Source organism: Microtus oregoni, unplaced genomic scaffold (assembly GCF_018167655.1).
Source record: "Microtus oregoni isolate MIOR12 unplaced genomic scaffold, Mior012 000031F_ref0000149, whole genome shotgun sequence".
NCBI lineage: Eukaryota > Metazoa > Chordata > Mammalia > Rodentia > Cricetidae > Microtus > Microtus oregoni.
Window position 1 is genome coordinate 15180737 of NW_024543090.1, and position 27148 is coordinate 15207884.

At 43.7% G+C, this 27148-nt stretch overlaps 1 protein-coding gene across 1 annotated transcript; it reads right to left on the reverse strand.

Moving 5' to 3' along the window:
• Positions 1-4648: 4648 nt before the first annotated feature.
• On the reverse strand, positions 4649-16938 carry Grem1 (gremlin 1, DAN family BMP antagonist). The gene is made up of 2 exons (XM_041678692.1): positions 16149-16938; positions 4649-8357 (listed from the first exon to the last, which is right to left on the reverse strand). Exon 2 carries the CDS (start codon positions 8354-8356, stop codon positions 7802-7804), a length of 555 nt encoding a protein of 184 aa, XP_041534626.1. The 5' UTR covers position 8357; positions 16149-16938; the 3' UTR covers positions 4649-7801.
• Positions 16939-27148: the final 10210 nt, after the last annotated feature.

Sequence of the window (27148 nt, forward strand, 5' to 3'; positions counted from 1 at the left end):
ATATTTTAGGTGGGAAGGTTCCTCTCCAATGTGTTGAGTGTTTGTAACATGGATGGTGTTAAGGTCTGTCAAATGAGCTGTCTGTCTGCTTTATTGCATAACTATGTAGTTTCTGTCCAGCATCCCATTAGCATAATAAATAAACCCTGAACTGGGGCATAACTACATGGTAATGGTGTTTACATTATTTGTATAGAGAAAGATGAATTCAGTTACTTAGTATTTTGCATCAATATTCGTAAGGGATGCTGGCCTATAGCTGTATTTTCATAGTGTACCATAAATTTTATATCAAAGTAATATTGGCCTTACAGAATGGGGTAGAAGTGTTTACTCTTCTATTTTTAATTTTAAAATTATATTTGTGTGTGTGCATGCGTACATGTATGTGTGTTGGGTATGTCTGCATGTGGTGTGTGTGTGTGTGTGTGTGTGTGTGTGTGTGTGTGTGTGTGTGGACAAGGCATGCATTCGGAGATCAGAAGGTAACTTTCATGCCTTGGTTCTCTCCTACCATATGGGCCTTAGGATCTCACTTCGGTGGTCAGGCTCATCAGCAAACACTTTTACCCACTGCACCACTTCCTGGCTTTTATCACCTCTATGTTCAGGGATAAGTTGGTCAAGAGCTTATATGAGTGGTGAAGTCATTCTAGGTGGGCTTAACTTTCCAGAAAAACTTTGTTACTTTAGACTCTTTGCTTATGATAGCTAAATTCAGACTTTCAGTTCTACTTACAGCAATTTTTGGTAATTTGAGTGTGTAAAGGTGTTATGGACACCTCATAAACACTGTCGACTCCTCCCTAAAGTTTGGTTCAGTTGTTTAGCTGATAATGGTGCACACAAATCCAAAGAGGACAAAAGACTGTTAACTCCTCTTCTGCTTGAACATAGCTTGGGAAAGCAGAGAGAAAAGACTTGCTGGGGATTTATGGTAATTAGAGAGTTAAGGCAAAGTCTTCCATCTTCCATTATTGCCGCACTGGGCGGCCTTTCAGTCAGCTTGCCCAATCATGAACTAGAAGGGAAAGAAGGAGAAAGAGTTAGAATTTGTCATCAGAGCCTATAATCCATAGTTAGGCTAGCTATTATCAAAATGTTTAAGAAGGTTTCTAATGGTTTACTGTTCGTAAATTGAACTTTCCTAAACTGTTAATATACTCTGAATAAAATTTATAGAAGACAAAAAGGTATAAACAGACCTTTTATTTTGCTATTTTTAAAGACTTTTTATTGATTCCTTGTGAGTTTCACATCATGCACCCCAATCCCACTCCTCTCCCAGTCCCTCCATATCTACCTTTGCAACCTCCCGCCCCGGGAGGAAAGAAATCTCCTCATGGAAAGAGCTGTGGGTCACAGTGTGTCACCCAGCACACCCTTTTGTCCAAATAGCTTTGCTTGCAAAGGTTCATTGCGATAAGTCATTGGTCTGGTTTAAGGCCTCTGGCTTCTGCTACACCATCAATACTAGGTCCTCGCTAGGACTCCTCTCACAGCCTCTTGATGCCCCGTGTGGTGGAGATCTTGCAGCTTTGAATCTGTAAAACCAGCCCCTTCAAATGCTCCAGTTCTTAAATGGAGGAGATACTGGGGTGGGCCAATTCCAAGCCCTGAGTCTGGGCCTGAGTGGTAATTGAACTGGTAAGTCCTCCTGCTCTCCCACTTTGCCTGGGTGAAGGGAGACTCCAACTCTCCTGCCTTAGGCTGCAGGCAAGGGTCAGGACTGGTTCTCCTCCCACGCTTACCCCTCAGGGCCAGCTCTACTGTGCTGCCCAGAAGAGTGCAGGGTCCGTACTCGTGAGAGCTGTAGCTGTTGAGGGACCAGGCCGTCTCTCCCGCTCTCAGGGCCAGCTCTCCAGCCTGCCACAGGCAGCGAGAGGATCAAGGGTGGGTAGGTGGGACCATCTCTCCTGCTCTGTCCAGGTAAGGGGCAGGGCCTCTGCTCAGGCTATGCTCAGGCTCTGCTCAGCCTTCGGACGTTGACACTGTCCCAGGTGGCAGCCCAGACCAGGGGCATCGGCATAGCCTTTGGTAGTAACACGGGCCATGGCCATCAACAGAGAACCCTATGGCTGTGGGCCCACAGACCCAGACATGGCCCTTAGGTGGCAGCACTGGCTGTTGCTCACCGCCCTTACATCTAGCGTCCAAATCTCTTCATAGTGCTCAAACCCTTCCACTTCTCTTTCTCCTACCATCTCTCCACCACGTACTTGTTCATGGTTGTGGTAGCTGCCCTATCTGTGCCACGTGGCTGCAAGTGGCGGGGGGACCGGGGGTGGGGGTGGGGGGCAGGATCTCTTCTCTGTCTGTCACGCGCGGCCCACCGCTACCCAGTGCTGGAGGCCCAATCTGAACTTAAGTTAGTCTCCAGAGTCGGGTCTCCAAAGCAGCTTCTTTCTATATAAGGTACCAGGCCATTTTTTTCCGGCGCCAAAGCAGTCCTTCTTATCATTAGTGACTCTCTGACATCTGTCTTTACCAGGCAACTCCAAGCTCCATGAGAGCAGGAAATCGCATCTGTAAGGTTCCCCAAAGTCAAGAAGAGGGCTTGGCCAGGAGTCAGCCCTGGTCACCTCCATCAAGTCTTTAGCTCGCGTCTTTCAATAGAGCACACTGCTTCGTTTTTCAGTCTTTCCCACCTCTCCTTCACATTTTTGTTCTTTGTAGTGGTATTCAGTGCTGCCTCCCCGGAGCCCATGAGCTATTTTTTTTTTTTATGTACCATGTTTTCATACAGTTCATAGTGTTTTTATAATGTATTTAAAAATATTTTTCTAAGGTCAAGAGTGATATTTTCTCTTTCATATCTGGGTTATTCGTTTTGATTTTTGCTTGTTTGGTTGGGTTTTTGCTTGTATGTTTGTTTGATATGGGTTTCTCTATGTAGCCCTTGCTGGTTTAAAACTCACCATAGAGACCAGGCTGGCCTTAGACTCACAGAGATCCTCCTGCCTCTGCCTCCTGAGTGCTGGGATTAGAGTTTTCCTATTTGAATTTCTTCTCCCTTCCCTCCTTCCCTTCCCTCTTTCTCCTTTCTCATGTTTGATCTTCTAGCTGGTCAAATCTACTTTTGGGCCCTTCTAATGAGTTTTCATTTTAGCTACTAGTTTTCCAACCTTACAATTTCTATTTTTCATAATTCTTCCCTGATTTGTTATTTCCAGGTTACCAATATCTCATGTTTCTAGCTTTTCTGTTTCTTTAGAATTTGTTTATCTGCCGTGTATGCGCACAGTGACAAGCGCTTATAGAGCCAGTAGTAAAAATGACAGAGGCAGGAGAACAGCGTGAATTTAGAAATTAGTCTCTGCTAATCCACTCTCAGATGCCTTACTCTTCTGTGGCAGACAAAGTGTCGAGTCTACGACCCTCTTCTGTGTTGAGTTCACTCCACTTTCCAGTCTTTTTCAAATGTTGCCGCCTGAATGTGGCTTTCCTGAAGCCCCTGAATGTTCCAGCCCATGCCCCACGCCCCAAGTATACAAAAAGGGGGAAGGGGTGGGCAGCTTCAGCTTAGTGCTTCTGAGCTTGAGCTCCTGTTCATGCCTAGTAGAAGCATGGATGTCCTTAAACAACAATCAATAGTTGGGTCTGCTTTCTCTTGTTAAGGAGAGGAAAATACTTACAATTTATACTTCTTTGGCTACCTTTACTTCTACTGAAAAATCTTACAATAAGATCACATGAGGTCTTTCTCTTAGGGAGGATAACCGTGCCTTCCTCATTGAGCTGTCCTGAGAACTGTGGAACAACACAAATCAACCTCTTAGCACAGTGTGCAATGTTAGCACTTTCCATACCTGGTTGCTGGGATTTGGTAACTGCTGTCAGCTAACCAATGCCACAGGATACTGTATGTCCAGGCAGAGATGAACTCCTAGAAACTTACATGATTTCAGAGAACTAACTTTCCTTGTATTCCTATGGATTGATATCTAGTACATTTTAAACATTTCCAAGAAAATCAAGTTTGCCTTCCCCAAGTCAGCCCATGGTACTGCTGATTGCTCTTCTCGTAACAACTCTTTTCTCTAATAAATGCAAACCTTCCTCATCATCTTTCTTCCTTAGCCCTCTGTAACAAGGCTATTATCAAATCTGTGTGTCAAGCCCTCTGCTTTCTGTTGGCCTCTGTCAAAACCATACCATCTAGCTGAATGGGGAGACCGCTGGTGATTCAGTCTCAAGTCAGCTGCCTTTGTTTTTAACTGCCTGGGTCTGAGGCGTAACTATGGAAATCAAAGAGAATCAGAAAAATCTGGGAAGGGGCTGGAGCGACTCCTCTTCTGGAGGACCAGAGTTCAATTCCCAGCAACCACATGGTGGCTCACAACCATCTGTAATGGGATCTGATGCCCTCTTCTGGCGTGCAGGCATACTTGCTGAGAAAGCACTCGCACATCAAATAAATAAATCTTTCGAAAAAGGAAGAAAGGAAGGACAGACGGAAGAACGATCTGGGTGTATTGGATAGATTCATCTTAAAACAAGAGAGCTCGTTGTACTTTGCTTCTTCCTCCTTTCTGGGTCAAGTGAATCCCTGACCCCTTTCCTGCCCGCCTCCCTGCCCCTAGCCCCTACTGAGAGACAACCACCACATTAAAATTCAAACACACATACACAAAAAGAAGAGGTTTAATTTATTGATTGCTTTTTTTGCAACAGTTAGATAGTATGTTATTAGGGTGAAAATAAAATTCTAATTGCAGATTCATAAAACTTTAAGCCAAATTAGCTTTTCTGAGACCATTAAATCCCACCTCACCCTCATCCATAGCAAGGTAGTTCGATCATAGCCTATATAATATCCTTTATTGTTTAAAAATGATTAAAGCAGATTAAATACACAATGTAGATGGTGTTAAATATCTTGAGGAATGGCAAATCAATAGAATTTCTTTCAGCTCGGATTTCTCAGTTAGAAATGTTCTGTTCATATGTATTTGATTTGGTTGTATACGTACATTTTAAGTATCTCAAAATAACACTTAAGTCTTCCATAAAATGTTTCAGAAGTGTCAACCTTCAAGCAACAACCAATTTTAAAGAATGCAAGTTCATCCTTGACTCGGTAACATCTCTTCATATGTGACAACATGCGTTTCCCTCTGACCTGACAAAAGTCCCTAACAACGTACAATGGCCAGTTTCTTCTTTGCCCAACTCAGAGGTCGTCATATAAAATAGAGAAAGAAAGCATGTTTGAAATCACAGTAACCAAAGGACTTGAATTCATAATTACATTAAATAACCATAACTTTTTGTTTATTCACATTCCACACGGTGGAAATTATCCTTCCCTCCAGATTTTTCGCTTATACCTTTGAGCTGTGAAGAGGAGAGCTGCGCAGAAGCACTCAGACTTACAAGGTGTGTGGTTTCTCTCTTTCAGTACCAAGCACAAAGAGAACACCAGAAAATTCATATTTGGTATCTGGCATTATTTTAATAGGTAAGATCAAGATCACAACTATCTTACCATAAAACAGTTTTACTACAGTGTTGGAGAAAACACACATCATCATGTCACTGATGAGTCCAAACTCAGCCACAGACAGAGCATCTCTGATAAGTGACGGAAGGACATGAATTTGTGAGGGTCTTGGTCTAAGCATGGTGAGGAAGGCAGGCATTTCCCTCTTTGGTCAATGATGTGCTTTAAGGCTACTTATGCAGCTGATTGTTCCTGTGAAGTTCATTTTGAGGCAATCCTCTTCACGTGAACCAAATCCAGCTTACATGAGAGACTATTGTCTAAGCTCCTGGAAGGTGACTGTGGCCGCCAACCTAACTCTTACTTTATAACAATAGTGCATGCTTGTGGCAGAATTAAGACTCAGTGTGTTTTAGCACTGAATGTCACCTTTCTTCTCTGGTGTGGTTCTAAATGTTTAGTTTCTTCCTCTTTTAGTTTTCTTCACTTCCCTCAAACCTTTGCCTTCGCATTTGTGGGCTCAAATTACATCCATCCTGTGACCCGTGGGTGGTGCGTGTGAATGACACAAAGATTCAGGGAAGGAGCATACAGTACCAATGAAACACGCACACTTGGCTTGCACAAACTCATCTACTATGGAATCATCAGCAGCGACTTTTCAACTTTCAAAATGAGACCCAGTGTTTTGGGGGTTCAAGGAGGTTTTTGTCTTACAGCATGGTTTCCATGTAGATGTCCCATGGGAGAGAGCTAGACCAAAATAGTTTCTTTACATCCAATGGTTCTTTGACTGTGGCAGCTTTGATGGGCAGTGAATGACACATTCCAAATGACACATAACTTAACTAGGGACTCTGAGAGGAAAAGACAAAAAAAGGGCATTTATAGCTAGAATCTCAGTCTTAAAGGAGTGTTGCTTAGCCAGGCCAAAATGTATCAAGGCTACCTTTCATTTTGGCCCTTACATAAGTGCTAAGTAGGCATTTGGAGAGCCTAGAAGTATTCAGAGGACAACCATTGAGGCATAATGATTGCAATGCCCAGTTGACCCACTGGGAATAGATAGCCTGTTAATATACCTAGTGCTCTGCTGTCCTAATGGAACTTTCTCATAGACCTCCTAGAAGCAGTCTCCGCCCTTAGCTCTCCTCCAGACACTACCTAGCCGGCCACAATTCCTTTGATTCTGCCCCCTTTCTGGTCCTTCCCTAACGAGAGTCAAAACAGAAAAGCCGCCATGCGTGTCTAACTCAAAAGGAGCTCTCTCATTTTAGACAACTCCTTATTGGCAGAGGTGTTGAGCAAAGGCAGGATTGTTAGCACAGTGTTGTGCCTCTCAGAAGCATTTCGCAGGAATAACAGAAAAGCAATGTTAATCCAGCAAAACTAAGCTAAGGAGGGTTGGTTTTTTTTTTTTTTTTTTTGTCTTTTCCTATCCCAGTGTGCAAGACTCTCACTTGTCCCCCTGAGAGGCAAAGTAAAAAGGGAGGCCATGTTTCTTTCTGTTTCGCTCGCTTGGTTCTTAAAACAGGAGTGGTCAATATTTCACTTTTAATTTTGGGTTACAGATAGGAGATTACAGAGACAGACACAGAAAATTGGGGTGTGTGTGTGTGTGTGTGTGATTATATTTCACTTCCGTGCATCTCGGTTCTTTTAAATATCAGGAAAAGTCTTTCACAAAGTAAGGCTCACACTGTTTGTGGAGAACAGCTTTCAAACTCTGGACATCTTAATACTGAATTTCAGTGTCCCAGACTGGTGCTCAGCCTCAACGCTCCTGTGTCAATCCTCCATCTCGTTTGTCCTCCATCACCGTCTCCTCACATTCTGGAGGTTCATCACAGGTTGGGAAACATTTACACCCATGATCAAATGCATTAATTTAGGGACATGGGCTAAGGCTGAGATATCAGGGAGAGCAAAGAAAGGGATAGGTTGTGGGAGAAAAGAGCAAACACTGAACGGTTCCAAGTCTAATGCAGCCCTCGGAGTTACCTCTTCGTTAGTATTCATTCTCAAGTGAAGTTCTGGTGCCCAGGAGGGCGCATGGAACACAAAGGCAAAGCCAACTACAGCCCTGCCCCTGTGGGTTTGGGTCCGGTGGTGTGGGCGTTTCCCACCGTCTGAAGCAGAGTAACAGGAAGTGCCTTCTAGTAGAGGTTGTTTCCGCTGGTGTTTGGAAACACACACAACACCCATGCACACTCATGCGCATACACTATGCATAAGCAGCCTCCAGTCGGGAAGCAACTGCTGTTTCTTCTGACCTCTAGGTTTAAGCCAAGTAGGAATCGGGTGGTTTAGGTGTGGCTCTCGGCATGGCTATGACAGGCTGGATGCGCCTGCTTTGGCTTAATCCAAATCGATGGATATGCAGCGACACTGCTTCACGCGTGTGACCCGTTTCTTCTTGGTGGGTGGCTGTAGCTCAGGACAGTTGAGCGTGACCATCATGGTGGTGAATTTCTTGGGTTTGCAGAAGGAGCAAGACTGAAAGGAGCCTTCCTCCTTCCTGATGTGTCTGGGGATGTAGAAGGAATTGCACTGGCCATAGCAGAAGCGGTTGATGATAGTGCGGCTGTTGCAGCCCTCCTCGTGGATGGTCTGCTTCAGGGGCTGAGTTTTGCACCAATCTCGCTTCAGGTACTTGCGCTCTGTCACGTGCAGGGCCTCTTGGCTGGACTCCAGCACCTCCTCTCCTGGCATGGCGGTACCCCGCCCTTGGCCCCGCCCCCGGGTCCTGGAGCCAGGCTGTGGTGGGGACTGGGTCTGCTCGGAGTCATTGTGCTGAGCCTTGTCTGGAGGAGGGATGGCTCCTTGGGACCCTTTCTTTTTCCCTTCTGCTGCCGGTAGCAAGGTCCCCAAGAGGAGAAGCAAAGCTCCCACAGTATAGGCGGTGCGGTTCATTCTAGAAGAGGGATGCAAAGAAGAGGAGACACAGACAATGAGGAAGGTATTTAATAAAAATTACTAATTGCACCTAACATCTTATATCGTACTCACTACACTCTTAAGTTGCACTGCCTTCTTACATTATCACTAGCTATTAGATTCTATTATTCCTGTTCCTCTCTCGCTCATCAAACTGAATAATTCAATACAGTCACGCAGTGAATTTGCCAAGCTTTAAGTTCAGCCAGGGCCCGTCTCTTCAATGCACTAACTCCCGAGTGGTTCCTCACACAATCGCATGTGATCTTTTTAATGTTCACTTAACTGTATTTATTCTTGAATTTGACAGCATGAGACTTTTCACTATTCCGGCATTGGAAAGAGACCAAGAGGCCTGTGACAGAACATCCTAAGAGGAAAGAGGAAGGCCATTGGACAAGAGGTAAGAGGACAGAGATGCTTCGTGTCGTTCTTTGTGCCATGACCTCTCTCTCTCTCTCTCTCTCTCTCTCTCTCTCTCTCTCTCTCCCTCCCTCCCTCTCTCTCTCGTGTGCTTACATCGTGTGTGTGCATTTATGTCATGTGTGCCCGGGCGAAGGGAAGAAGAGGGTCTCAGAGTCACTGAAACTGGCGCCATAGACAGTTGTAATCTACCCAGTGTGGGTGCTGGCAACTGAACTCAGGTCATCTGAAAGAACAGAAAGTGTTCTAAACTGCTGAGCCATCTCTGCATCCTCCACTTTTGTACCTTTTTAAGTGGTGGAATATGTCACTCACCTATGGGTCTTTATGTATGCATAGAAATTTTTTGTCTGATTAGTTGACCAGTAGGCCTTTAATTTCTTTGATTTTAATATTTAAGTTGCTGTGCAAAAATGAGTTTCAATATGAATTTTCATACATATCTGTCATGATGCAGTGTTTATTTCTATCTCCCCCACTGCTTTCCTGTGTCCTTCCTTCCCCCGAAATAGCCCTTCTTCTGTGTCCATGTCACATGTGTATTTTCTAAAGATTTATTTATTTATTATGTATATAACATTCTGCCTCCATGTATGCCCGCATGCCAGAGGAGGGCATCAGGTCTTATTGCAGATGGTTGTGAGCCTCCATGTGGATGCTGGGAATTGAACTCATGACCTCTGGAAGAGCAGCCAGTGCTCTTAACCACTGAGCCATCTCTCCAGCCCTTCACGTGTATATTTTGTGTGTAGATAATTACATCTAAAATATATAAAAGTGAATGAAGAAATAAAGGTAGAAAATGGGCACAGTAGAATAAGTGGGTGAACATTTATGTTCGTAAGTATCAAAGGCACTGAGGACAGTAAATTGTGAGCAAGTCTGGACCTCCATAGGATTCATATATGGCAAACATATAATATTTATTAGAGGAATAAGTCAAGCAAAACTGGGAGGGGGCAGGAAGAAGTCCAGATGGAGAGACAGGAACATGAATGGAATGGACAAAGCAAATCAGAAAAAAAGGGGACTCTTTCAGAGGCAGGGTTGTTTAGAAAAGACAGGGCAGACAGGAGGAGAAGGGAAAGAGGGGCAGCAGACAGCCTGCGTGGCCTGGCTGCTGTCATCCGGGGAACTGTTAATATGTCCACACTGGTTCAGTCTCTTGGTCTTTCCCCACAGCTCGAGGCCTGTAACACTTGTTGGCATGGGGCACACTAGGAGTGATTAAAACGTCGAAGGATTTTCTTTTCAGTGAGAACAGTTTCAAACTCATAGGCTCTCTTCTGGGCATGGCAGTGCCCTAAGGCTTGCTCTGCCCCATGCCTACGGTTTGTTCCACAAGACCACAGCTGTGAAGCATCCATTTTCTCCTGGCTGAATACCGGTATTGCATGTGATGACCACTAAGTGCTTATTAATATAACCTCGTTTAATGTAACCTCAGTCTCCAAGAAACCAGACGAGCTGGTATCATTATCTAGACTAATCATCGTTAAGGGACAAAAGCAGGGTAAGACGTACCTTCTTTAAGGGACAACTTCTGGCAAGTGAGGACCATTCAACCCTAAGGCTAATGTCAAACTAAGATAATTGAATGTTGCATTAAAAATATTCTTAAATGCATCATTTTTCCACATTAACTTAATGCTTTGGAGCGGCTTCAAGTTTGGAGCTGATAATGTGACATTTAACTCCTGTTCCAACTGTAGCTTCCCTGGCTTTTGTTAGCCCATGTTACAACATCCCTGTTCTTTAAACAGAGCCATGTTGACCACCACAACAACAAAAAATTAATTGCTTTGTTTTGTCTTATAAAACATCACTTATGAAAATAGTCCAGTTATAAAATAGTACAGATTTTTCTCCAGAGGCCCAGGGAACTTGATCCATGACGACTCTGTCTTCCAGAGACTATAATGCAAATCTGAGACATTGTCACAAGTTTTTGATGTCTCTCAGTTGAGGGCCAGCATCCACACTAAAAGGCCAAGAGCTAAAATAAAACATATTCATTGCTAATTTTAGGAGGATATTACATAGATGGCCCCAGACCTAGGTTGGTAATCTTCCTCCACAACTAATAATAATAATAATAGTAATAATAATAAATAACCTCCAAGCCAATTCACTCCTCCCAGGCCCAGAGTCTCAGTGTCCACAGCCACAGAGGCCAACCTGAAGATGACTGTGGATGTATTTTGAATGCATGTAGCAATTTATGTCACGGGGCCATACTGTTCTACAAAGATCCATTCACAAAGCTGCAATTTATTTTTCCCGACTAACTCAGGACTCAGGCTTATAGACTGAACTGCTCTTTCCTGGCATATTTGCATCTGCTATAGAACAGATACCTATTCTGAGAGTTGATGAGGGCCAATGCATCATCTGACCCTCTGTGCCTACTGCTGAGGAGGAGCTTATTAATATTTGTTAAGTGGTTGATTTATACCACATAAATTTGATACAATTTCTATTCTTTGCATTTAAAAGTACTGTGACTGGTGTCTAGGTGTGAGCTAACTGCGGGGGCTTTGGTTCCTGACACTCGGGACAGATCTAGACAGCTTCCTATAATACTTGTCTTTTTTCTTCTAGAAAAATCCCCAAATGGTCTCAAGTCTTTATTTGGTCCTGTGCAAGATACTATGAATTTTGTTTTAACCTAACAATAAAGCAATAGATTCACAATTACTTGACTATAGTTTGGGGTTTCATTTGGGAAAACTTTCTGTTCCTATGTCATTAAAGGAAAAAAGAAAAGAAAAAATTCAAACTAAGATTTACTGGGTGTAGAAAGTATTTTTTCCATTTTTAAAATGGTTTTTCTCTTAAAAATTTAATGTTTATTGTTAGGCTTTCAAGTTCTTAAACTTTACAGTGTTTCAGAAAAAAGTTTTAAAACAAAAGCAAGCAAACAAAAATCCTCATAGAACATCAGAGAACAGAAGCCACTCTTGCACTGATTCAAGCTGATTGCCAGTGTGCTCCTGGTGGTCGTCCTGGTGGTCCCCTTGAGAAAGGGCATGGGAAGGAGCAACACAGGAACGGCTGAAGCCAAGCTCTGTCAGTCAGCATTCCCTCATTTAAGCCCCCTACCAACTAGCCTTGATGACTCTATCAGGGAATTAGGAGTTTCCCCTCTTGAAATTGCAACTGTGTTTCCGCCAAATGCACAGTGCCTTATACCTACTACTGATGTCAAGAAATAAAGAAGACAGGATTTCCTGAAGGACCATTCTTTCCACGCAGACCCCTAGCAGTGTTCTGAATCACTCAAAATCAACCCAAATGCTGGTCCAGATTTAGGTCCCCGTTTCTTGCCACCCATGTCCAATCATTAACTCCATAGTGATTTCCATTCATAAAATGATTTGTTCACGTTATTGCATTGGGTAGCATCCCATGAACTCAGAGTAAACCATCACACCCAGCGAGCATTGGTTCTCCTTTACAGACGGTGTGAGTCTTCATTCCAAACTCCACCTTATCATCACCCTTCATGCGTTTCTGCTGTTAAGTGAGCTTTCTCTGAAACCCTTCTCTGCCAGCAAACTTCACTTCTCCTTTCCCTTTGTCTCCTTTCCCTTTGCCACGGCCCTCCTCCAATCACTTATCTCAATGGACAGTCCCTCAAAACAGGTATTCACTGCCTCCCACTTGTTCCCTAGGTGTTCAAGAATAAACACCTACAAGCAAGATACGCCATAGTAACCACCTCTGCCCTGGTAATCTATCCAAAATTTCACAAAAGCACTAAGAATAGTCTTCAGATTCTGGAGACTTGGAAATCCAAATAGAACGGATGACTTGTTTCCAATGTTCTTGGTGTATTTAGGAAATCTAGAGCCAGTTCCTTTCAGCGTATTTCTCATTGTGACTCTCACATTAACCAAGCAACCTGCTCAGTGAGTTAAATGCGGTTTCTGGTAGGAATTACAGTGAACTTCAGATACCTGTACCTGAACTAGTCCATGGTTGCTGCTGACAAACCCTTAGAAAGACAGGCAACAAGAAGGACATCAGCTCATTCTCTCCGCATAGAACACATTGGAATTGACTGCAAAGGCCTTATGAGCTAGCTGGATTGTAGCAAAATTCCTTTCTTTTTCCCTTGGGCATTAATCTTTAGGAAAAATAAAGGTTAGCTTTAGTTAGATCTTTAATTTAAATTTTAGAATCAGCCTTTAGAAATTAACTGGGAAATTCCTTAATAAGAATAAAGGTTGATTTATTTCTCAGACAAGTTACATCAAGGAGATAAGAAAAATTAATGATTAGCACACATCATAAATTTTATTTCCTGCATGTTGCAATCTCTTAACTATAACCCGCCTATTCGGGTTAAGTCAGGCTGGAACCTAACACGACACAGAATGGGAAGGAGACACCTGGTAGTTAAATATCTTCTGTAGTTCCCTGGAAAATGTATGTTTTAGTGAAGTTAATGATTGTATGCAATATTTGTATCAACAGGAAGTGAATGATGGCTGGGTGATACGGTGCATTTTGTAACAGAAGCTATGTAAGTAGAAAGTGGGACTTGAGCTTAAATTCAAAATCACCCTCTGGTCTCTCCTGCCCAACACAGCCACTAATAAAAAGGTACCTCTCATTTTTGAGCCCTTACTATGTCAAGCATTATGCTAAATACTGTCCATGTAATGTCACAATAAAATATGAGGTATATAATAATGTCTTCCTGTTATTAACCAGGAATCCATCCAAGGTCACATAGTTTATAAAGTGGATAGGCAGGATGTGAGCCCAGTTCTGTCTAACACCAAACATGTCCTTAGTCACTTTGCCAATGACATCCAGCACAGTACATTTAACAAGGAACATGTGGATTTGCTTTCTAATGCAATCAATTTTGAAGAATATTGTAAATCTAATAATTATCTATTTCGTATCTTCACGTTTGCATGCGAAGGAAAGGACTTCTCTTGTCACAGGAATTCCTGTTGTACTTTGCATTTCTAAGAACATATGTTAAAACTAAAGGAAATTTTTTGCAGATGTAAGACATGGGCTGGTAGCCCTTGACTGGTCAATGCCTTCAGTGAAATCTGCAGTCACTGCTCCTAACTGCCTCCCTCTTCTTCTCTTTACATAAAAGGCTAGAGTTTCCCTGTGCATCTCTGGCTTTGTATTTTGGGATGTACTCCAGAGTTGTGCTGCCACCAAGCACTTCTTGGGGGAGAAGTCTAGGGTGTGGGGTTTCTTTGTATTCTATCACTTTGGATACTGTACAAATTAAGACTGAGGTCACCAAGAGCTTCAGTTTAGAAGGGCAGGAGGTGGACATTGAGAGATGTGAGGACTTAATGTGTTTCTGGTCTTCTCTGTACAAGCACTGGCGTGAAAGCCACATTAGCCAACCTGGATTTCCTACAGATTGTAGGTTACCAAAACATTTCACTCAAAGTGAACTTTAAAGAAAATAAGAAAGCTGTGAAATTACAAAGTTTACAAAAGACTCTAATTCCTACAGTGACCTAGGGGTTAAACACACACACACACACACACACACACACACACACAAAACCCTTAAATAATTGGTAACATCTAACAAATCCAACTGTACAGCGTATCCGATGAGAATAATGGAAGCACCTACATCTGTACACTTGGTTGGGGTGGTAGTGAGGGAGGATCTTGTTTTCTTAAGATCCTTTTCCCTCTTTGCTTTGAAAAGCCCATACTCCCAAGTCCCCTGTGCTGTCTGCCTTGTCCCAAAAAGAAAAGGGGGGGAGGGAGGGCAGCCATGGGGTGAAAGAAGACTCCTCACCCTGAGATGAGGTTATCTTAACCTCTTCTACGCTATTTATTTAACTTGTAAGAGCAGTCAGAAGGAAACCACCACTCTGGAGTCGCAGGGACAGCTTAAAGCCCTGGTGACCCATTGAACACAATAGATTGTTTTAATCAGTTCGTATCCTGGCACCATCTCAAGGGAACATAAACAGACCTGCGCACCGCTTGGGTTTGCTCTTTCCACCAAGAGATCCAATTACCTACTGATGGTCGTCATTCTGCCCTCCAACAGTTGGGAGGAGATTTTAACCCCTCACTTCTAGGCTATATTTCTCCATCAAAGACTAGGGATTTGGATTCGGCTGAGAAAAAGAAGAGGGCTGTTGAGCTAGACCAGCAAACCACTTTAGGCTCTCAGAAAGGTATCCCCAGAAAAGGGTGATCACCTCACGTCCTCGCCAGCCTTGCTGGCGGATCGTTGCTTGAGCCGGGCATAGGAAAATACTAAGCTGAAGCGTGCCAGGGGGCAAACAGCCAGTCCAGAGCTGTAGCGAGTTTATTCTTTCCAAACTAGAATTCTGCAAATAACTAGGACCAGGGAGATGACAGCCACATCGATGTCCTCTTCTCTCTAGCCTTCCACTCTATCTAGAGAGGGCTCACTGAAATGGTTTAGGAGCCAGCAAGGAGCAGATGCGATGTGGATATTAGAGCGGAGTTGCTAGCGAGGTGCAGCGAGGCGAGACGAGCGCCTGTCGGGTACCGATCAGCCGGCATCCGGGGAAGTGGGAACCAGCCGGTGGTGGCTGCCCGGCGCCTGTTCGTCTGCAGAAGACGGATGAGAGCATGGAACCCAAGAGGCTCAGAACAGACAGCCACCCGCAGGCCTGCGCACCGCTAGCACAAGTGTGTGGCGCGTGCCGCAGCAGCACCGCAGGCAGCAATGCGCTCTAGCTACGAGGAGATACTGGACCCCCGACTCTTCCAGGTTGCTAAGCGTGGCGGATTCTGCCTTACCTGACTCTCCATCACATCTGCCATACCCATAAACGCACATGCCACCAATTCTCAAGTCCGCAGCAGTTACCACTCAGTACTCTGGGACCGCCGCCCCTACAGACACCCCAGACCTAGCCCCGCACTCCATCCTTGACACTATCTCCGGTTGCAACTTGTAGCAAGGTCGGTTTCTGCTCACACATACCCGGCTATCCTGGCTGGCAACTCCCGTTGGCTCTGTGCTTCAAGCACCCAGACGGGTTTGCTGGACAAATAGAAACGGGATGCACTCTCTTGACATCTCCCTCCTCTCCCTACTTCCCCCCTCGCCCCCGCAGACCCAGCGCAGCGAAATCACCACGCATCTACCTCCGCTACAGAAAGCACCAGGCTCGAATTCTTCCAGGCGCACCCCAGGGAACTCCAGGATTTTGGTGCACCAAGGGACTATGCCACAACTGAGAAGGACTTGGAGTGGTATGGACCCTGGGGATCCCTTGACTAGCCTAGGTACTAGAGCACGCATAAGCAAGCGCGCGCGCGCGCACACACACACACACACACACACACACAAAACCCCGCTCACCTGTCAGTGCTGTGGGTCTCCAGGTCCTTCTCTGTGGACTCGTGGCCCTGCGTGCGACCACGGCCCGAGCCACTTCTGCTCGGTGCGGGAGGAACGATGGAGAGTGATGCTACCGCAGTGCGCTGGGTTTCCAGGTCCGCGAAGGGCGCACCGAGTGTCGGGCATCTCCGGATCTCCTGTTTAAATGCCGCTGGCTAAGCGCGGCGCCCGGGGCCGCCTCTCTCCATTGGTCAGGCACCGTCGCCACTGCGGGACCCGCTATCCGCCCCCTTTCCCGGTACTGCCCCCGCCCACTGTACCCCTCCTGCTTCCCTGCGGGGTCCCCTCTCCGCCCGCCTCGCCTCTTTGTCTACTCCCCCCGCCCGACTGGGTGGGAGAGGTCACCCCAGGGAACCGCGCCTGGAATGCACAGCAAATCACATTTTCCGCTCCCGTTGGAGAGGGGAGTGCGGGAGGAAATCCCCCCACCCCGCCTCCCAGCCCCTCATCCCTTCTCCAGCCCCAGGTCTGGGCTTCTCCTCTAGCCTGCCGAGCTTCGTCTGCTTGGAGCCCTACTCCGAGGAGCCGGAGCTGCGCTGGGCAGAGCAACAACCAATGGATCGCGGCAAACTAGGTGGTTCCTCACCACTGGGGGAAACGGCACTGCTGGGTCTCTGGTCAAGCAAAGGAGGAGTCGTCGCGGCTCTGCCTGAGGCCCCCAACTCAGAGGGCGCTGACCCTTGCGTTGGTGTTAACCCGGACCCGCTCGCCAGCAGTCAGCAGGAGCCTGTAGCCAACAGGACACCCTCTGCTCCTTGCCCTCCACCCGCTTCTTCAGCTCAGATGTCCGCCTGCTTCAGTTGAGTGTATGGCATGGAGAATAAAACTAAAAGGACCCTGGGCGGTCAGTTAATGTTTCCATTTGTAAAAGACCTTAAAGAGGGAAACAGCAATCGCTAGGCAAGAAGGGTTTTTCTGTAGTACATCCGAGATGAGCAAATCACGGGGAATTTTTTTTCTTTTTTTAACATTTTTTTTAAGGGAAAATAATTTTAGGCAAGGAAATGACTGCCAATAGTTTCAGACAAAACCCTACTTAAGGGAAAACCTGCTAGCACATACTGGAGTCATAACCAGCAACCTGATGGATAGAGAAACACATAGAAATGATACAAATATTTTCCCACTGGTGAGTGAACAGTCATCTCTTCTCTTAGCCTGAAAACCGGCTCTGCAAAAAGCCATCGGGTTTGCGTGTTGAAGTTGCAGTCCGTGCAAAAACCAACCGCTCTGCCAGGTCTGGAGTCACCAGTCAGGTCAAGTGAAGACTTTGCAAAAGATATGTCAAGATGGAAATTTGAAGATGCCTGTGACACTTACAGCAAAAAGAACCAAAACGCTTTAAAACTTCTGTGCTATAAGCACTTGACAAGGAAAATAAACAAAGTCATAAGCCATCAGGCATACATACATACATATATGTCCATGTATGTATAATTTTACATCCTTTTTACCAAGTGTTAGGGGAGGGGGAAAGAAACACCCTGAATACTTCTTCAAAGAGAGTTGGGTTTTGTGTTTGTTTGTTTGCTTTTTAATCAATAAAGCAAGAAGGAAGCCTCTGTCACTACCTCAAGAATTAGGGGGTACTGAAAGCTCTTTGTACAAATGGCAGGTCCTATGCATAGTGTCCATAGTGCATTTTACCCCACCTCATAAATTGTCCCATAGTTCATAGTTGTCTACAGAATAGGAACGTTTGGATGGGCTTCAAGATCTATCCTGGTCAAGTGGGCTTAAGGAGAGCTATGAGTCAGAAACCCACAATGTTCTTATTCAATGAATGCAGAGTCCCCTGGAGGCCACGTAAAGGGTGCATGAAGCTAGTGCGAGAACAGTTTTCCCAAGAGAAAAGAGAAGTTTATTTTACAAACTCATTAACTCCCTCTCACCTAAAATCAAAGGTTTAATTACCCCCCTCAAACTCACTATTCCAAATAAAAATACAAAGAGGTGAAATTACCATCCTTTTTTTTTTGAGCCCTGATGCTAAGACTTCCTCCACACCCACTTCATCTCTTAGTCGTTGCATCATTTTCTTCATCATCGTCATCTATCTCTCCCTGTCGCCTAAGTATTTTCTAGAATGTAAACTTCATGAGAGCAGGGCCTTTGCTATTTTTGGTTGCTTTGATTACACGACACAAAATGTGATGTCTAACACATAGCTGGGATTTGATAAATTCTTGTGGGCTGAGAAAGTTAGGCATATTTCCAGTAAGTAGGACTGTTGACTGGGCCAAGTGCAGAGACAATGACCACTGCAACCGCAACAGCAGGGGGCCTAGCCTCTTCAGTTTAGAGGCCAGGGTGTCTGCAAATATTTATTTAGAGATGCAAGTGTTTTACTTTGGGTCTGCAACAACCAAGCAACCAGTTGTTGTCAACCGTTATCAAGCCAGGGTGAAAGTAACAAAGGAGAGATTCTTTAGACTCCTTTAAGCCTAACTACACAATTAAAACCTGCTTTTAATCAAGGAGAAATAAATAGGATTACTCAATGCCACCAAGGTTAAAGTTTTTGAAGAGAGGAAATTGAGAAAGGGTATCAGAATGTAGCCCGGGCTAGCCTTGAACTTGCATCAAGCCTTCTCCTACTTACATTCCAAATGCTAGGATTATAGATCTGAGTCACTATGCCCAGGTCCAAGTGAAACTCTCAAATCTGAGGTGCCCAAGCAAGAATAACTAAATGGTGGCTTTTATTTCATGAAGCTACTTTCAAACTAACCTGAGGTGATGTGAGAGGAGTGTGTCCTGATTGGCTACTGGTTGGTGAAGTCCTCTCCTCTCGTTTACCTGTTTATTCATAGAATGTCTACCCATTTGTTCATAGAATGTCTAACCCAAGGTGCTGACAAGAGCTATTCTCTGAATTTAAGGCATTTGTAGGAAGGTTTTGCTTAGAGTCGTGTGTGAGTGTGTGTGTGTGTGTGTGTGTGTGTGTGTGTGTGTGTGTGTGTGTTTGCTATAGCTAGTTTTTATTAGATGCTTCCAAGGTGCCAAGTGCTAGGCTTTAGATTCATGCTCTAATTTAATTTGTGTAACTGTCGTGTTGAGTTCTGCTTTATTTGTTCTTTATAAGAAGACCTGGAAACATGTATCAATATAGGTTTATTATTAAGGACACAGAGATATACAAGGCACAGCTATATTCCCTCTTCGTTTCTGTACTATATATTGTGAGTTGAAATGTATAGCATTAGAACTGGTATTTAAGGATCATGACTTCTGCAGAAAAATCACTGCTAGTGAATATGATAAAGGTGGTCATATTTGTGTGTGAAAATGTCCCAGTCATTGATTGGGCACAGCACTTCTTCCTATTTTTAAAAAAACTTATTTTTTATCATTTGATGGTTTCATACATACATGTGTGAGATTTTCATCATTTCCCCCCCTTTTTACCCTGGCACTCAGGAGGCTGAGGCAGAAAGATTGTCATAAGTTTAGGGTTTGCATAGGCTAATGAGTTCCATGTCAAGCTGGGTCACAGAGTGGAACCCTGTCTCAAAACAAAAGTCTCAAGTGAGCTATTGTTTTATATACAATTATATATATTTTATATACAGTTAATATACAAAATAGAAAGCTTTTTTAAAAGGAACTCTTCAATGCAAGGTGATTTAAATAATTCAACAGCCAATATTTTCAGGAAACTGGGTCATGTAAAAATATGAACATATATTTGAGTAATAAGAGTTTGCTTATATAGGATTTTACTTATGGAGAGTTCTGAACACATAGTCATTGAAAATGCAAATGTGCTCTGTGTTCTATAAAGGCCCAAGCCTTCCTTACCTCCTTTATGGCTACTGTGATTACTGGAGTCTATTTTTTAAAAAAACTTACTTATTTTTTTATCATTTGATGGTTTCATACATACATGTGTGAGATTTTCATCATTTTCCCCCCTTATTACCATGTTTCATTCCCCTACCCTCCATCCCTGAAACCTTTATTCTTCAGAAAAGAGTCCCCTCTTACTTCCATGTCTCATGTGTAGGTAACCCACTGAGTTTAAGTGTGGTTGCCTAGCTGCCCATGGGTAGATTGTAAACTAGAGTGCGGGCAGTGTATCACTTGTTACATCACTGAAACACGTGACACCTTTCCCTTGGGACTCCCTTAGGCTAAAGATGGCTGGAAGAAGGGGAGGTCTCACAAGCCCCTTTCCCGTCTATGTGAAATATTGACAGGCTCCATCTTGTGCAGGTCTTAGGCAACCATAGCAACACTGAGTTTGTGAATGCCTTGGATGTCTTATATCTAGACGATATTGTTTTGAAGCAGTCCTCTCCAATCTTTAGCTCTTACAATCTTTCCACTTACCTCTTCTACAATGTTCCCTGAGCCTTGGTGCATGGGAGTGATATAGATTTTCTATTTAAAATAAAAAAAATCTACAGTTATTTGTTTTGGGCACTTGGCCAGTTATGAGTCACTATGTTAACTGTGGTCCATGAAGAAAAGCTTGTCTGATAAGGACTGAGAGCTAAACCATCTCTACATATAGAGATAAATATTGAGAAGGCAGTATAATACCATGTCCACTTAGCAAAATAATAGTAGTAGGTTTTCATCTGTGGTCCATGACCTCCCCAACCACCGGTTCTTGGATAGGATTACAGTACCAGCCATGAGTCCTTTCTTGTGGAGCAGGGCTGAAATCCAATCAGAAAGTAGTTGGTTGCCCCCGTAACTGTCATGCCATTGTTGCAGCAGTGGCACACATGGCTAGGCTGATGATTATTGTGCTTTGAAGAGTTAACATCTAGGTAAGGTGTTGAAAGCCTTTCCCCCAGCAACCAGCATAGCACCTTCTGGGTCTGTGTAAGTTAGCCAGCATAGAAGAAGCTACCATATCGGGACAAGCCTGATTTCTTCATGTTTTTTGGCCAAATATGCAAAGTCCTTATTAAAAAGGCTTTGTTGTCAAGTATGGGTGGGTACCCAAGAGCATTAGCTCTTGTTTTAAGACCTCCTCTACCTTCGTGACCAGCAACTCACAGTGAAATAGCCACATTTGGCTCTTGGATTTTTATTAACCTACAGGTTTTGGGAGGTGAGTTATCTTCCTATCTAGGACACCTCTTTTCTTTTTCCAGACAGGGTTTCATTGTGTAGCCTTGGCTCTCCTGGAACTTGCTCTGTAGACAAGACTGGCCTCAAACTCACAGAGATCTCCCTGCCTCTGCCTCCTAAGTGCTGGGATTAAAGGTGTGCATTGCCACCTCCCAGACAAACCCCCTTTAAAAATAACGTTTTATTTATTCTTTAAATTCTTTCTCTTCCTCCTCCTCCTTCTCCTCCTTTCTTCCTGAGACAGGGTCTTACTACATAGCCTATGTGCAGACCAGGTTAGCCTCAAACTCACAGAACTCTGCCTGTCTCTACTTTGCCTGTGCTGAGATTAATGGTGTGCACCATGACACTAGGGTTTTTTACATTTATACAATGTATTCTGATCATATCCATCCATCATTATCTCTTTCCAGCTCATCTTAATACCCCCACCCTATCTATCTCCCTCCAAACTCCATGTCCTCCATCTTTTTATATATGTATTTTTAAAATTCACATGTATGTGTGTGTATGTGTATGTGTGTGTGCGTGTGTCCCATATAGGTATATGGCTGCCCACAGAGGCCAGAAGGGAGCATTGGATCACCTTGGAGCTGAAGTTACAGATGACTGATTTTAAGTTACCAGATATGGGTACTAGTATCCAAACTGAGGTCCTCAGAGTGGCGAACACACTTGACCTCTGAGCCACCTCCTTCTTGAGCTCCTTTTATTCTGTTGTTGAAAAGCTTCTAAAACAGTATATTGTCTAGTGTTGGTTAACCCTCCCCTTACTCGCCTATTATTCTCCACACTTAGGCCTTTCCCTCCCTTCTCCTTTCTCCCTTCATACCACCTGTGGTGGTTTGAATGTAATTACCCCCATAAGCTCATAGGGAGTGGCACCTTTAGGAGGTGTGGCTTTGTTGGAGTGGGTGTGGCCTTATTGGAAGAAGCATGCTCAAGCCATGCCCTGTGTCTCAGTTCACTTTCTGTTGCCTTCAGATCAAGATGTAACATTCTCAGCTCCTTCTCCCGCACCACGTCTGCTCGCGTGCTACCGTGCTTCCCACCGTGATGATAGTGGATCAAGCTTCTGAATTGTAAGCTATCCAATTCCTTTGAAGAGCTGCCATGGCCATGGTGTCTTTTCACAGCAATAGAAACACCGAGACATGACCTATATTTTACTATCTATTCTCCCTTGGGCCCTTTCTCTTCCACCTCCTAGTGGCTGTTTTCTGGTATCCTGGCTTCTATAGTTATTCCAAATGAAATACAGAAATCTGAGTGTTTGAAGCTAGGACCCACACATGGAAGAACATGTAGCATTTGTCTCTCTAGGTCTGGGTTAGCACAGGTCTGTGTTTTAAATTAAAAGATTAAAAGATTAGCCGGGCGGTGGTGGCGCACGCCTTTAATCCCAGCACTCGCGAGGCAGAGGCAGGCGGATCTCTGTGAGTTCGAGACCAGCCTGGTCTACAAGAGCTAGTTCCAGGTCAGGCTCCAAAGCCACAGAGAAACCCTGTCTCGAAAAACCAAAAAAAAAAAAAAAAAGATTAAAAGATTATAAATAAATTCAGGGATTGGTTGTTTGCTCAAAAGAGATACTAGGCTTTATTTCTCTTTTATATATAAACCTGAACTTAAATGCCACTTTGTGTTTGGCAAACAAAGGTCAAAATTTAAATATTTTAAATTTTATTCATTCATTATTATTGCATGAGAGAGAGTGATGAGAGAGAGAAAGAGAGAGAGAGAGAATGTGTGCCGTGGTCAGAAGACAATCTTGTGGAGCTGATTCTCTCCTTCCATCTCTACATGAGTTCTAGGACTTGAACTCCGGTCACCAGGCTTGTGCAGCAAGCTCCTTTACCCACTGAACCATCTTGTTGGCCCCAAATTTAAATCTTTTCCACTCCTTTGCTTTCTGGATTAAAAGGCTGGATCATCTGGAATATGATCTCACATTCCTCTTTAAAAGAAAATCTAAAAAAATGTAAACTATGGTCTTCTTGTTGCTTACGTCAGAGCAATACGTGTGTGCTTTATATAAACTAACCCTTTGTCTATTAATGTCCGCAAAGAGCTTCGTAGACAGAAAGCATTTGAGACACACTCTCTAGAGAAACATAGCATCTATTGAAAGAATCAGACAAGGAAGAAAGCAGTTGTCAGAGAAATTCCGTCATACTTATATCCAGGACAACAACAGCTATAAAAAACCCTCAGAGAGGAGCCTCTAGCCTGTTTGCCCTGATGTTGAAAGAACTCTGAAAGAGGGGAAGCATTTCCAACGTGGCAAGGTAATCTTGATTGCAATGTTTGTTTCTATACCCTGCATTGCTTGTCACATAACAAGAGAGGCAAAGTGGACAAGCTGTGAAGTGGGCAGCATGGCTGTGTGCTGTGTGTCCCCAGACACGGGCTTCAGATGATCTCCCACATGTCTGCCAGGTGCAGGGAGATTTCTGGTGACTCTGATCCCCACATCTTCCTGAGCAGTAAGGGGATCGCAGTATCTCAGGCACCAGTCCGCGTTCCTTCGCTTCTTTCATATTAGAGGGAAGTCACCATGCCACACGGTGCTCCAAGATTATCAAGTGTGAGTCATCGTCACGAAGGCATGTTGTGATAGGGTGAAACCTGGCTGAAAACCAATCCTAATGATTCATCCAGCAGCTGCATTGCCAAGCAGAGCAATCCACCATGTCTTTAGGCAGCGTGGGGTAGATTTCCTTTCTAAGAAATGCTAATGGTTGCTTCTTCACATTCTAGAAAACCTTGGGACACTAGCCTGAGCCTCTTGTTAGGCTTCTGAATTTCGTGAGAAGAAAGGAGAAGAAGAAAGAAAGGAATGAGGGAGGGAGGAGATAAATATAACTAGAGACGTAGAGAGAAGAATGGAGAAAAGCCAGAGACTTAGTTACTTTTAAATAGAAATTTCCATTTATTTTAAAGACTGGTAGGTTCTGTAAGTAGTACCCAAGCTTTAGCTTTTTCTATAACAGTTATTGCCACATGAATTCCATTACACCAATCTAAGGAAGAAAAAAAGAAAGGAACCCTGTCACTATAATGGCAAATTTCAAAGCAAGAATTGTGTTTCCAATGTGAGTATTTAAATTATCTAGATATAGCAAGGGATTTGAGGGGAAAGACCCCCATTTTTGCTCTGTTCATTGCTTTCCTGATTGTCTCAGTCTCTGTCTGCAAACCCAGCACTTGAGCAAACCAGCCCTGAGTGCCCCGAGAAGTTCCCCCCACCAAAAAAAAAAAAAAAAAACCAAAAACAACAACAACCAAAAAAAAAAACCTCACTTCTTCTAGTCCTTGGGTGTCTAGCACAGGCTGAGCTGAATCAGAACTACATTGTTGCAAGTTTCATCAGCTGCATTCTGGCTTCTATTTTATTCCATAGCCAAGGGAACTATGTTGGTGTTCACCCAAACTGTTTGCCCATGGCATTTCACGTATTTGACTGCAAAATGACCCAGTCCAAGCCATGATCACTTCACATCTGGATGGCTGCCACGGTTTCTCTGCTGTCCTGCCCACTTCCACCATGCTGTCTCATTAACCCTTGAGCAAATGTTGAGAATCTGCTGAACTCTGCTAGGCCTCTGCCTAAAGCACTTCCTAGCTTTTACCAAGCTTTCCAATTACTCAGTTTGATAATTTGTCTACTTTTCATGCATTTCCTCCACCTGTCCATGAAATCTGTGTGGGGACAAGAGCCATTTCTCTTTTACTACCTCTATGGTCGCCAGCTTGGCACATGGAAGTCAGAAACATCTCAAATGGAGCCGTCAAAAGAGCAGAGTTGCTCTCATTCTCCTTTGGGTGATGACCACACAATCACAGGACCACACAGAAACCCCCTCTGTGCGTCCTCAGCCTGATCTGGTCTCTGCATTTTAGCTGAAGCTCCCTGGAGAGCTGAGCATTGTGGTTCTGGATCATTGTGGTCCTCAAGCAGAGCTTCTATTGTTATGTTTGTTGTGGAATCAAAAAGAACACCCTGTGCTCCTTGGTTCCCCCATGCACCAGGAACGACATGCAATGACAACATCCACTCACTGGGAACCTTAACCCATCCCTATAAAACCAATGGAAAGATTCCATCCCTCCAAGCTTTGGCATCTACTCTCTCTGCTAAGTGTTAGTTAGGTCTGATCATTCAGGGTACCACCATGTAGATTTGGACCAGTTTTTTCTCACAATGGAATATCCTATTGTTTTTTTTTTTTTTTAAACAAACAGGCATAGAATAGAGGAATCTGGGATGTCTGGCCCAGATAGAGTAGTAGGCTGAACTGATCTGGAATCTACTGAAGCTTGAGAAGGATTATCACCAACTATAAGTTCTAGAAGCTGGTTTAGAACTGAGCAACTATGCCTACACATAATGAAACACATAGGTGCCCAGAAGTGAAGCCAGGGCCCATGCAACCTAAGGGAACCCTAGAGAATGGAATCCTAGGACCAAAGTGGACAGTTTGAGCTAATGCAGCTAGGGTGTCCTTGGGTCACATGATAACAAAATGAGGCCTTTACTGGATGTTTCTGCACGGAGAACTAGGTTTCAAGTTCTGTCACCCTGGTAAATCTCTGTTTTATGAATGTGATACTGTTTCTTCTGACATTTATAAAAATCTAGTCCATTTCTGGATGTGATAAAACTGTTAAATACAGATGGAAATATATAAACTTTATCTTTTATTAAAAAATTTTGGCATGACACATTTGTTACAGTTTTGTTATAGGTGATGTTTTTCTATCTAGGCCACAGAGCTATCTAAGGATCTATAAATAAATGAGACTCCTGGCAGCTTTAGTATTTAATATTCAAAAGATTCATAGTCTTTAAGTTAAATATGACATTCCTTGTCAGAAAAAATATGATTTTCCTTTTGAACTTCTGACTATTGGAATATTTTAATAGCCTAGGAAAAAATTAGGGTAATATTAAAAACACAGGGAAGCCAATGTCAAAGAGTGGAGATCACTTGGAAAACAAAGGTTGATTTTCTCAGATCCTGTCTGAGAAGTAAGGTTTGTGTGCGGTCACACTGGATGTTCATCTCACTAAAATCAGTAAGATAATTTACACAAGAAGTTAATAGTGCACTGTTATCTTGGGTTTCTGGGTAGACTTTATGGAAGTAGGAAATATTCCAGCTTTCTTATTACTCTTGGTGCAATGACAACAAAGGAAGAAAGCCATATGGATTAAAATAAAGAATTACTGACTATGCGGCTGGGGGTGATGCATATTTTTACCAGATTTTTAAAGTGCTCTTGTTTTGGAACAAGGTCAAGGCTAAGTTTCCTTGAGAGTGACCTTAAGTGCAAATGCCTCTTCCTCTTCCACTCAGTGAGGCGGGACTGGGTACCTCACTGGGATTTATTTTGGGAGAAGGGAACATGATCAACAGTGCGCACCTTCTGAAAGCAAATCACAGGAGGCCTGGAAGAGACCTGGAGGAGCAGTTGAGCTAACAAGGGAGGTCTGGACTCTGGGAGTAAGGTTAGGGGAAAGTCTAAGCATATTTTCCAGATCTCCTTGAGTTTTGTATGACCGAGTGTAGTCTTGCAATATACACACGAATCAGTAAAGTTCTCTGGGCTCCTGTCTTCACTCATTCTCACACCATCTCTCTTTGGAGTGTTTCCCCAAATCAATTATCTCAGAGTCATGGTAGACCATAAAGGTAAAAAAAAAAGAAAATGGTTCTCAGAGCATGCACTAGACTACTGAATCAGAATTTCCTGGGCTGAGGCCGAAGAATCTGTATTTTTACAAAGCTTTCCAAATGATTTTGACAAGCAGCCAGCTTTGAGAATAACTCATGTCGTGGAAAGAATTCTATTTGCACCTGGGCTCAACCCCCAGA

Bases quoted from the DNA above. Each gene is read 5' to 3' on its own strand.
- Grem1 (XM_041678692.1), bottom strand. From the start codon at position 8,356: ATGAACCGCACCGCCTATACTGTGGGAGCTTTGCTTCTCCTCTTGGGG.